At 38.6% G+C, this 12,866-nt stretch overlaps 1 protein-coding gene across 6 annotated transcripts in view; it reads left to right on the forward strand.

Moving 5' to 3' along the window:
* The window catches only part of vir (VIR_N domain-containing protein), a 72,118-nt gene that overhangs the window by 3,203 nt on the left and 56,049 nt on the right, over positions 1-12,866 (forward strand). For all 6 annotated transcript variants that reach the window (XM_076201613.1, XM_076201615.1, XM_076201614.1 and 3 more), the window contains exons 2-4: positions 3,497-3,612; positions 4,459-4,594; positions 7,317-7,511. In XM_076201613.1, the coding sequence (XP_076057728.1) occupies positions 3,497-3,612; positions 4,459-4,594; positions 7,317-7,511 (447 nt within the window). The remainder of the gene's footprint in view (positions 1-3,496; positions 3,613-4,458; positions 4,595-7,316; positions 7,512-12,866) is intronic.

Here is a 12,866-nt window from a genome sequence, read left to right on the forward strand (position 1 = left end):
ATTTTTTCTATGATAAATAGTGTTAAAGATCATTCAGTGTCATGAGATGTGTGCCCAAAATAATAATGGACACATGGAAAGAATAAGTGAAGAAAGATTAGTAAAAGAAGTGTGGAAAGCAGAAGTGGAGAGAGTGAACAGGAAGGAGTGACTGAAGATGAGATGGATGGATTACAAAGGCAAAGCATGCCGACAGGAGACCTTTTGATCCATATCTAGGTCGGATGCAAAAAAAAAAAAAAAAAAAAAATCATATTAATAATAAATTAAAACTATAACAATGTAAATAACAATTAAAATACATAAATAAATGCATTGGTATAGTTGAATAACAAACAAACAGGTAAATAGTAAATGATAATAAATTGACATATAACTAATAATAAATGAAAATCAGACAGACAAATTATAACAAAACAAAAACAAATAATATAACATAAATTATAATAATTACAGCATCTTACTTAGGTATTTATCTAAATGATTCTTAAAGCTTCGAACTGAACTACATTGCACTACCTGTGCAGGAAGTTTATTCCATTCATTAACTACACGGTTGGCAAAGTTGTTTCTACCTACTTCCAAATTGAAGTATGGGGTAAAAGGGGTATTGAGAAAGAGGGGGGTGTCTTTTGAGGAAGGAAGGGAAAAGATAGAAGATAAGGATGAGTGGAGAATGGTTGTACATGGGTGATACTATGATGCATGGAAGGGAGTGGTTATGTGTGAATGACATTTTGATGCAACCTGAAGGGATTTCTCCTCATCTTCTCTTTTTCAGCATGAGGGAAGGTCACTGATTAAATGAAGCTGTCTTGCTATGGATGTGCTGTGTCTTTCTGCATTGCTTCTGACCCAGTGCAATGGATGAGATGCAGGGATGACCTGTCATCAAATTAAGAGGGAGGGAGGAAGGGGTGATGAATGGGAGTGGGTAGGGATGAAATAGGTCGGTGTAGAATTTTGTTTTTCAACTTTGGCTACCTCCTTGGTAAGGGGGGAAAAGCCCTTGCTATATGTATGTATATTTATTTATTTAATGATCATACAAGATTCATGAAAACCAAGGCCACAGGAGTTTTCATACTTGTTTCCATAAAATCTCTCTCAGTGGTGTTGAAGGTTGTTCTGGGGTGTTCTTGGGTGTTTTTTCCAAAACTTCCATTGGACACCATTCAACTGAAGGGTGCCTGAGTGGTGTTCAGTGGTACCTCTTCGGTGCCAGGGTAGCCAAGAGTAGGGTAGCCATTGAACACCACTCAGACCCTTGTGTGCCACCATAGTGAGAGAACTTAGTAGGGTTCACAGTCACACACCAGTTCGTTTTGTATTTGTCTCTTTTACAGTTAATTAGAAAAGGTATATATTTTATGTTTTACCACATAACTTACAAGCCTTTGGCACAATAGGCTACACTTTGACTGAGTGGATAAAGATTTGTATTTGTTTTCTGATGCCAAGATTTTTTTTTTTTTTTTTTTTTTTTTGTGATGACCAAAATAACAAACTGGTAGGGTTTTTCTCATACTATCATGCTTAGTGAGCTTACCAAATCGGTGCACAGAAGCACCATTTCAATGCAATACATGCCCTAGTTCAGTGCAATACATGCCCCAGTTCAATCTTTGCAGTGTTCCAGAAGTGAGAGTTCATATGTATTTTTTCTGGGTATCCCCAGGCAATTTTATTTAAGATATAGTTGAAGTAAAGCCATGTTTATCTTGATTAACCATATGATAATGGTGGTTTATTGACTGAGTCTTGCATATTACTAAGTGCAGGGGTGCATTGCTGCTGGAATTGACTAGTACACTGCTCAGGTATCTTTGCAGGTGATGAAATGAGTAAAATAATTTATTTATATATATATATATATATATATATATTATATATATATATATATATATATATATATATATATATATATATATATATATACACATACATACATACATATTTTTTGCTAGACTTGTATTTTATGATAATTAGTAAGCACAAACATGAAACATTGAATCTTGTATGACATATGGAACCAAGATAGGAAATGGCTTGATTTTGTCAGGCTCACCAGAGCTCCAGCTCCTGTAAAATTGGGACTGCACCCTTGATCAATGGGATATATATGATGTGTGTCAAAGAAAATATTTCAGTTTTATTTTACTTGAAAGGTCCCACTACACCAAGATGGCACTATGCATGACCATACATATATAGTACAAATCACAGAGCAAATCTTATCTCAATTATTTTATTTCCAGCAGACTGAATATTTGCATAACCACAAGTTAAAGTCTCATACTATTCATACTAATATTAGTACAAACTTGAGCTTATTCAAAACATCAGAGATAGATTTCAAGGATTTTCTCACAATCATTGACTCCAATATATCTTCATCACTGAACATTACAAATCTAATTTTTGCTGGAGTTTGCCAATATTTTTTGCTCTTACACCTTGAACACAATTTGAACTAACCTTGTCACATCATCCCTTGATGTTTTCAACCTCAAAATCAACACCATTACTATCAGAACAAATGTGGTGTCAACAATTGGTATATCCTTCAATGCTTTAGCTACTTATCATTGATCCTATTGGATTCTTCAGCAGATTTAATTATCAATAAAATCTTTATTATTTTATCTATATAGGAAACCTTCTTATGAGTACTCAAATGAGGAATGCTTTTAATAGCTTCCAGCAAAACATTTACTTTTTTTGAGAGATAATCCAGTCTATGTGCAACTGCCTTATCTGTAATGGCATTCATGTCTTCACCTGAGTTGCTCACCTTCTTTTGCCTCACAACCTCTTCCCTCCAGTTATTCATTTCTGTGCTTGCCTCCTTTATTCCTTGTATGCACGCCTTAGACAGAACTATGCAAACCCTTCTTCTTTTCCCAGTACTTCATTGAGCTTTATACTTACATTTCCACACAGTAAATGAAACCATCCTTCACAGCTGTCATATTCTACTATCTTTTCACCCTCTTTGAATTTATACTCACACAAATCACATACATTTTCCTTTTGTGCTAATCTACTTGAATTTTGAGAATCCATGTGCTGTTGATGACATGATCTGCAACATTTTTTTCCAATCCAGAATACCACATAAACCACACTCTTCACATCTTGTTTTCTTCTTTGTTGCCTGCAGCCATCATTCCTGGACTTTGCCTTCTTTGGAAACTTAGATTTCTTACATTCTTTGCTCTGGTATATATAGCATTGTTTTGATAGACCAGCTAATGCCTAATACTATATTGTCAATATAACTGTGTAAGTACAACATTGGCCTCTCAGCTGAAATAAAACTCTGGCGTAGCAGAAGAAAATTTATTAAACGCATCATATCCTTTCTGGTAATTCCCCCTCTCAGGTGGATAAAACTATATGGCATAATTCTGAAACACAATGTTTTAGAATTGATTATGTCATTCTGGCTCAGGAGTTTAAGGTAATTTTCTTTTTTCTCTTTTCCCTGAAACAGGAAACCCAGTTAGATCTCGTGCAATTTCCCCGTCCTGTTCAAGTGTGTGAAGTGCGAGTTATCCCATTAGGAGCAAAAGTTCGTGCCGACTTCCCAGGAGGAGGAGTGAGACTTGGGTAAGTGCAGCATCAGGATGACAGTAGTTCAGTATTGGCTCCATTTTCTTTTACCCAATGTTTTATTTTATTTCTGAAATACTCTATTATGCTTTCACTCTGCCCTACCTTCATCTTTTTTGTTTTACTTTATCACACTTACCCAAACTCCAGGATCTTTTTCATTGTTTCTTTTTGGTTTTCATCATTTTTATTTTTACTTTTTTCCCCTGTCATAGGCTTTGCTCCTTATGTATTCTGATAGTGTTGTTTACCTTAAATTTTTATTTCAGACTTGTTTCCACCATGTAGTCCTCCCTTTCTCTCTTTAACTCTTTCATTACGGTGATTCATGAGTTATATAAATGATAATACTCCCATTGTCTCTTTGTCTTTTTCACCTTTATCTTCATGTCCCTCTCTTTCTCCTTCTTCTCCTTCTCCTTCACCTTCACTCTTCCCTGGTTTTTTGATCTGTATCATTTATCATTAGTTTGGACATATTTTTAATTATTTGTGGAGCTTGCATACAAAATAGCCAGCAGACATTTAGGAATATCATCTTGCAATCTTTAATAAAATGCCATGCTGGGGATATTACAGTGGTACAAGATTCATTAACATCGTAGTATATGTACTTGTAGATAAATGACTTGCTATCAATAACGCCATTGTTACAAGGACCCAGCATACAGTTAAATAAAATTGTAGAGCATTTATCCAAATAAATTCTATATGTTTTTATAGCCAACTCTTTTGATTATCATTGATATTTTTGGAAAGAAAAATGTTACATAGGTATTTGAACTTATTTTAAGTTTTAATTGAGAACATGTTACTTATTGTAGATATTTTTCTATTAAACAGTGCAACAAACCCTAGTCATTTTGAAATAGAGTTTTTTGTAAATGACTTGAGCAAGAGGGGAGCGGCAACTTTTGAAAGTGTAGGATGCTTACAGTACAACCAGCAGGGCAAGATACACTTGGAAGTTGAGAAAAGGGTAAGTTTATATTTAGAAGGAACTTTGTTGGAAAATGTAGGAAACAAGAAGCACAGATTTCTCGGAAGTCTTTGTTTATAGTGTGTTACAGACCATTCTGATCCAATCTGGAGAATTCTACTTTCTCGACTGCTCAGCTCCTCTGGGTTCTCCATCAGATGGTAATACTTTGCTACAATACTTCCCTAACAATTTTGTTCTGGCTAATGTCAGAGAGACCAGAGGCAAGAGATTCATTGATTAATTGATTGACCAGACATTTATTCAGCTGGGGAAACATCACTAGAGGAGGAACTAAAATTTTCAATTGACATCTTTGCCATAATGATTATTTCAAAGATTACATTCAGTTTAGGGAACATTACTGAATTATCAGAGTTGAGTGCCCACAAATGCAACTCCCCTCTCATTTCCACAAAGAAAGAATTAGTCTACCACTGAACCCCTTCATCATGAAGTGATGTTCCAAACTGAATTAAATTGTGTGGCATTAGCTAGAAAAAAGAAATTGTATAGTGGCATCAAAGCATGGGGGGTCACTCAGCCACAACTGCAAAATGAATATAGTCAAAACACTGACACCGGCATCTTCTTATACCCATTCATGCCTCAGGATGCCGATGTCAATGTCATTGTATGCAAAAGGATTGAGATAACCTTGACCACTTTAGCATATGAGGTTTTTCTCAAATCTGAGTAGAATTGTTGGGCATTAACCAGAACTGAGGAATCTATGATGAATATTTGTCAGTGGTGATCCTGCAAGATGGATGGCACTAGTTTTACTACTACAAGCTGGTACCAGAAAGTTTCACACCGAAACAACACAGACAGTAATCCAAAGTTTTCTTTGTGAGATTCAAGGGAGGGTTTGAGGAACATTGCCTGCCACCATGGGGACTGCAAGTTTCCATTCATTTAGACCAAAGGAGAAATTTAAATGTGTTTGAGAAGTGTGGTGGGTTTTACAAGGATGGCTAGAATAAGTAATGAGGAGAAGAGTGGGAGTGGAAAGTAAGCTGGGAGATAGGGTAGATGAAAGAATACTGGGATGGTTTGGCCACATGGAAAGAATGAATAAAGAAAGACTAGCAAAATGAGTGTGGAAGGCAGTTGAAGATCATGTTAACATGAGGGGAAGACCAAGAATGAGATGGATGTGGTGAAGGGGCTTTGAGTAAAATGAGGATGCCTGTTGAGCAGGGAATGGAGAAGGCAAGAGGTAGGTGTGAGTGGTTGTTGATGGAATGTAAAAGACATAGCCCAAATGGATTTCTCCATGTCCTCTATTTTTGCATGAGGGGACAAGGAGGAAGGGTTGCTATGTAAATGAAGAGGCTGGCTCTACTGTGGATGTGCTATATCTTGTTGCAGTGCTTCTTACCTGGGCAGTGGGTGGGGGACAGGAATGTCCCGTCATCCAAGAAATTGGTGACAGATGGGAATGGGCATATGCCTTGGCTGACTACCTTTCTTATAGGGGGAAACAATCCTGTTGGTATACTGATAGAGCTGAATATGTAAAGGTGTTATAAGAAATAAAGGGGTTACCTGTATTGTTAGTAATGGTGTCAACCAAGACAGTTTGATTTATCTGCATACTGCCCTTCATTCACAAGGTGCTAAGGTGGGAAGGAGAATGAATGAGTGTAGGGTGGATGTATGTTTTGATAAAGCTGCCTTCCTTGTAAATATGTATGCATGTATATGCAAACATGACTTAGAGTTTGTAATGAAAGTGACTCATGTTAGTCAGAGTAAGATGTTTAAATTTGCCCAAAATTACCCATTGGTTAATGAACTGATAGTTTGATCAAAATAATTTTTACTTCAAAACTGTATGTATTAATCTCTTTTGGGCTTGAGGAATTCCTAAGCTAAATAAAGTAATCTAGAATTAGCCTGAACAGTACCATTAAATGCAAAAAGATTGGTAAAATGAGTATCAAACAGTGTCAGGTTATTATTGTTATTATTACTATTATTATTATTATTATGGGGGGAGTGATAAAATGAGTATCAAACAGTCAAGTTATTATTATTGTTATTACTATTATCATTATTATAAATATTATTATTATTGAGGGAGTGAACTTGAGGGGACGACTAATGATAAGATGGATGGATGGGGTGAAGGGAGCGTTGAGCAAGAGGGGAATGTGTCTTGAGCAAGGAATGGAGAAGGCAGGAGATAGGGATGAGTGGAGAGTGACTGTATATAAATGATACTGGTATGCAAAGAAGGGAGAGGCAGAGGATGGAGGGGGTAGGGGATGTGTATGTGTGAATGATATTTTGATTCAGCCTGAAGGGATTTCTCCCTGTCTTCTCTTTTTCTGCATGAGGAGACAGAGTGTGGGGGGCTGCTGATTAAGTGAAGCAGGCTTGCTGTGGATGTCCGGTGTCTTGCTACATTGTTTCTGACCCAGGACAGTGGGTGGGATACAGGGATAACCTATCATCCATGAAGCACTTTAATAAGAGAGGGGAAAGAATGGTGGATGGGAGTAGGGATGTGCCTCTGACTTGGCTACCTCCCTTATAAGGTGGAAAAGCTCTCGGTGTATAGATGATTACTATTTTATGCATAATCTTATTTTACATTTAACTATTTATTATTCTAAATAACATTGGTTCATTTATAGGAACTGCAGCTCTTTATCATAAAAGAATTAGGAGAATGGATTGATTTATGTATTTGTTTAACACATGGTACACCCAGGTACCAACTGATGGATTGGTACTTCGAGGGAACTACAACACAATAACCTTGGCAGTGTATGGCACCCTGACTAGGGTGCAACGTGAGCCGACACCACCCAAAGTCCAGAAGAGAGTGGAAGTTCCACAGCCTCCCCCTGAAAAGGTCAACACACATGATCGAATACGAGATTGGTTAGAAGAAACGAGAGAATGTGTAAGTTTCTTTGAAAGTTTCTGTTGTAATCTATTATTTGTTGTTTTCTGCAAGCTTTGTTTATTGTAGAAAATAAGCTCCTCACTTTTGTTTACTTGTTTTACATATGGCAGCTTCTCCCATGAAGGGTGTTGCTAACCCAACCACCAGTAGTGTTTTGATTAAAACCTCAAAACTAGTAGAAAAACAGGTGGAAACTAATTTCTTTGTTCTTCTCAAAAAAGGATAAATTCTCTTGATCTCACATCTCTGACTACCATTCTGCCTCCCTCATTTCCTCCTCATTCATCTCTGTCATTTTCTTTGCCTTTCACTTGTCATTATCACATACCAACACATCTTATCCCTCCATTATAATGTCCTTTCTGAAAGAAATTACTTTACCTTGAGGGAATCAAATCAGGGTTCACAGTTTTAATCCCTGATTATGTGTCAGTGCAATTATGGCTTGACCTAGGAGCTATTTCTCTACTGCATTGACTTGGTAGTAGGTGAGAGAGTACTCAAGTGGGCATTAATGGGCTTTGTAGTGGTACCCAGGTGGATTGGAAGAGTTCTGGATGTAACCATATATAGGGGACAGGGTAGTGGTTTAGATGGTAAATTGAAAGTAGAGGGAAAGTGGAGAAAGGAATCAGATAAATGGTAAAAGTGAGCAAATTAGATAAAAAAGAAACCTTGAAAGAATGTCAGGCAAAGTTGAGAGAAGTACAGAAAAAATGGGTATGTTTCAAGGAGGAAATGTTAAAGTGCAACACAACACAAAATCTTGTCACTGACTTGTGGGATGAACTGAAAGCCATGGCCAGTTTCACTGGGGCTATGGGTCTCCCACAAGAGAAAGTGAGGGCAGCAGTTGATTGATTAATCTTTCTTATTACCATACTCTTATTGTGGAGTATAGAGCTTCACACTTGCTTCAAACTATGTGCTTCTATTACATCAAAGAGATGGAGTCATAGAAATGATAAAGGAAAGATTTGAGGAAGGTAGCAGAAAGGAGGGATCTTAGAAATTAAAAGTAATCAGCCAGCTACTTTGAGTTAAACTTAATCTCCAGCCATGAATGAATGGCACATCACTGATCCGTAGAGGTGTCGCTAAATTCCCTAAAGTATAGTGTCGGGATGCTCACTGGCCAAGGAGCTTAGAGTGTTGCTACTTAGATGAGAGGTTAGAAGTGGAGATGGTTCAAGGCTGTGTAACAGCAGATGAGTTTGTAGCAAGGGCTTACTACATTAAATTCCTATTCTTCAAAAAGTCCTTTGTAATTAGGTGGAGTTCTGTGATGCTAGATTGAATCATTGACTACATAGAACTTATGCAGTCATTATCACATATGGAAAAGGAGGGAAAGAGAGAGAGAAAGGAAAATGAGGAAGATAAAAAGAGCAAGGAAGGAGAAGGAGAAGGGGAAGAAGAGGAATGGGGAGGATAAGAGGGAGGGGAAAGTCTCAAAAGGAAGGACATATGAAACACAGAAAAGTTGATCCCTGTGTTTCAGTTTATGCTTTTTGGAGTCAGTGAAAGAAATTTGTGCCATGCTGTCTTTTTCATTCTGTTTTGGCGGTGGACTTAAGATTTAAAGAATGAAACTGGAAATGGGTTGGTGACTTTCTACATGAGGAGAGCAGCTATAGATGAAAAAAAGATATTTGTGTTTCATTTGTAATTTTTCAACTATATTTCCTGTAGATTTTTTTTCATACACTATACGTTTATATATTTTATTTTATTACATGGGACACTGATGCTGGATTTATTGGGTTATGGTGTACAGTCTGTGCTTCAGATGTGACTGAATTATTTGTTTCATGTGGTCAGTTCCTTTTCAATTATATCTGCTGTTTCACCAGATATATGTTGTAGAAGGTAATGTATATCAATGTATGTACTGATAGATTACACCTCCATGTTTGATGATTTTATACTTGGTTTTTTGCATCTTGAAGATAGTTTGAGTACCTTTTGTTATATACTTTTTTTTTATTGGATTAGCCATTACCTGCAAATCAAGGTGGCTAGGCACGGGAGAGGAACGTCCTCACCTCTTTCACACCCATCACACTCATTGTCTTCTCTTGCTTAAACCTTGCAAAGATTGCACCTTGTTTCATTTTCAGCAAAGCTAACAGTTCATCTCTAATGCATCACTCTCATATCACAGGCCATCACCTTAGTCTCGCTGTACTTCTCCAAATGACTGTCACTTGTACATAGTTCTGTTTGGTTAGTATCCTGGTCACAAGCTCGTGTCCTTGCTCTCACTCCCAGGTCTATGGATTCCTGTAATCTTTGAAGGTACCATCTCTGGTTTGCTCTTTTCTTCCAATTCCATCTATCCCAATCCTTTCATGAATTCAGTGGTTCCCCTTTTCTGTCACATTTTATAATTCCATCTGCAACCCTTAATCATATCCTTTCCATTGTCTTCACATCATTCTTTTTGCTTATATCCATCTGTTGGATGGTATCGCAACATATGAGTTGTGGTAGTACGTGGTCGTAGTTGAGCGGTGTTCGGAGGCTTTAGAATAAAAGCAGCGGAGCAACGTGTAGCTCTGTCTCTCTCTGTGGTCTTTCTCTTCTTTATTTGGTGACAGGAGGTGTTTATATACATGGCTCGTGGTTAGGTTGCCGACGAGATAATATTTATTTACAAGATGCAGTTTTAGCAAATATTAGAGATCAGGATAGGTTTTAACTACCTTATACATTGCATATACATATATACAAATGACATACAGTTGTCCGAGGTTGGACAGGATAGACATATCCCGTAGGAAAAAACAATTTGTATCAAATGGTAACTGCTTGACTTGGTGGCAATCCTTTAGGGTTGGTGAGGCGTCCAGCTGCGGGTGAGGTGTCCGCCTGGACAATAGCGACCTGACCCGGGGTGACCAGGTGCGTGAAGACGTCAGGTTGAGTACCAGGCTACTCTGTCTGCACCGAAGCATACGTGCAGTGCCGATGGTATAAGCAGAGGTGGTAGATGAATGTCTAGGAGATTTTGGTGGTAGATTATGTCTTCTAGGAGGTCTAGATGCTAACAGTTGCTCGGCATACGCTACCAGTGTCCGTCCTCGCGACACCATGAGCTTGAGATCCACATAGGCTTGGTGCACGAACTGTTAAGGAGATAGAAGAAGGAGGGGGTGTGCCTAGGTGAAGGGGTTGACCTTCCCTGAGTGGCAAAGGTGATCTGCACAGCTAGAAGGGAGATGCTTGGTTATGTCATGATAAGATGAACATGAATGATAAATATTGGTTTTGGAAATAGATGCTTGGATTTGTTGGGGCTAAAGAAACTTATACAATTCTATTTCTGAGGCTATAGCGAGGTGTCGGGATCGGTGGAGTGGTAAAGGTGTTTGTGTCTAGAGTCTCGGTCGTGTGTGTTGGTTGTAGTATGGGCGGGGATGGAATGTCATCCATGTCGAGACCTCTAGGAACTAGTTTGATATGATCTAAATGTAGGATAGCCTCTGTGAGTTCGCGTAAGTGGAAAGCTTTGATCTTATTGTGCGGAAGTATGTCGGTGACCCGAAATGGACCATGGAATTTGGGTGCAAGTTTTGATGTGGGTTGGTGGTTGGTGTGGTATATTATGTCACCTACAGAAACATTGCAATCTCTGGAGTGAGCGTTCTTCAACCTAAGCATATCTGCTTTTGAGAGAGTCAGTGACTCATGTATTCTCTTGAAAAGAGTGTTGAAATTATTGAGAGTTACCTTGACAAAATCATTGAAATCATACACAGGGGGGGTTTCTGAAGTGAGTAGGTCGTATGGCATTTTCTTATCAGATCCAAACAAAACAAAATGGGGTGATTCCGAGATTGATCTATTGATTGCGCTGTTGATGCAGGCTTGTATTATGGGTATGTGTTCGTCCCAAGATGCGTGTATGTCTGTGGCAAGGTGTCTGAGAATATTGAGTATCTTCCGATTTTGACGTTCAACGAGTCCATTTGAGCTGGGGTGGTATGGTGTGGTGTTACACTTTGTAATGTTGAACTGTTGGCAGATATTTGTGAGGATGTCGTTATTAAATTCCGTGCCGTTGTCTGAAATTAGTGTTTTCGGTGTGGTGTATGGGCAGATGACGTTATTGATAATTGTCTGAGCTACACTTTTTGCTGTCTTGTCCGCTAAAGGAGAGAGGATGCAGAACCGAGAGAAATGATCGATGCATACGAAAAGGTACTGGTTTCCATTGAGAGTGATTGGAAGTTTGAGTAAGTCAATGGCAATGGTTTCAAAGTGTCTGGAAGGTGTTGGGTAATTGTGTATTGGTACTTGACCGCTAATGTGACCTTTATGAGTTATGCATGAGTGGCATGCGTCTATGTATGTGTGTATGTCTTTACGCATGGTGGGCCAAAAGTACTTTAACCTAGCTTGCGAGAGGCACTTGTCCTTCCCGCAATGTCCTGCTAATGGAGAATCATGTAGTATTTTGAGAACTTCTGGAACAAGACTTGTGGGAACTACTAATTGTGTAACCATGCGGTTTGGTTCGCATTTGTTTGTGAGCAGTGTTGTGTGGTAGAGAACCTGGTCTATGAGAGAGTAGTTGTCTATGTTGGGAGGAAAATCGTCTGTGTTTGTAGTGTCACCTGAATTTAGATAGTATATGATTCTTTTCCATAGGGGGTCTGTCGCTTGAGCGGCAATGATGCGGTCTCGCATAATGTCAAGTGGCTCTGATGCTTGACGTATTGTTGCTACGTTTCTACTAAGGGCGTCGGCGACATAGTTTGCATGGCCCTGGACGTAGTGGAAGGTAGGCATAAAGTTCTGGATAGTAAGGAACCATCTGGCTAGTTTCCCAGTTAGGTTCTTGCCTTTGAAGAGGTTTAAAACGGGTTGATGATCTGTGTGTACATGTATTTCGTATCCTAGAATGATGTCTTTAAAATGTTTGAGTGCATATATGATTGCGAGCGCTTCAATTTCAGTGACAGAGTAGTTTTGTTCGTGCTTGTTTAATGCGCGGCTGGCGTAAGCTATAGGTCTAAGTTTGGAGTCGTGTTGTTGCATTAGTACTGCGCCAAGGCCTTTGTATGAAGCATCTGTGCATAGTGTGAAGGGTTTAGAGAAGTTTGGGAATGCCAGAACTGGGGCTGTTGTGAGTGCTTGTTTGAGCTTGTGGAAAGCGGTGTTGTGTTCAGACGTCCAGTTAAAAGGAGTATCTTTCTTGAGAAGGGCTGTTAAAGGAGCTGCCATGTGAGCATAGCCTTCGATAAAACGTCTGTAAAAACCTGAAAGTCCTAGAAATGATTTCACGTGTTCTATAGAGTTAGGGGTTGGAAAATCTAGAACAGCCTTAACCTTGTCTTGAGAAGTAAT

Source organism: Oratosquilla oratoria, chromosome 18 (genome assembly GCF_046742065.1).
Source record: "Oratosquilla oratoria isolate Oo_2021 chromosome 18, ASM4674206v1, whole genome shotgun sequence".
Taxonomy (NCBI): Eukaryota; Metazoa; Arthropoda; class Malacostraca; order Stomatopoda; family Squillidae; genus Oratosquilla; species Oratosquilla oratoria.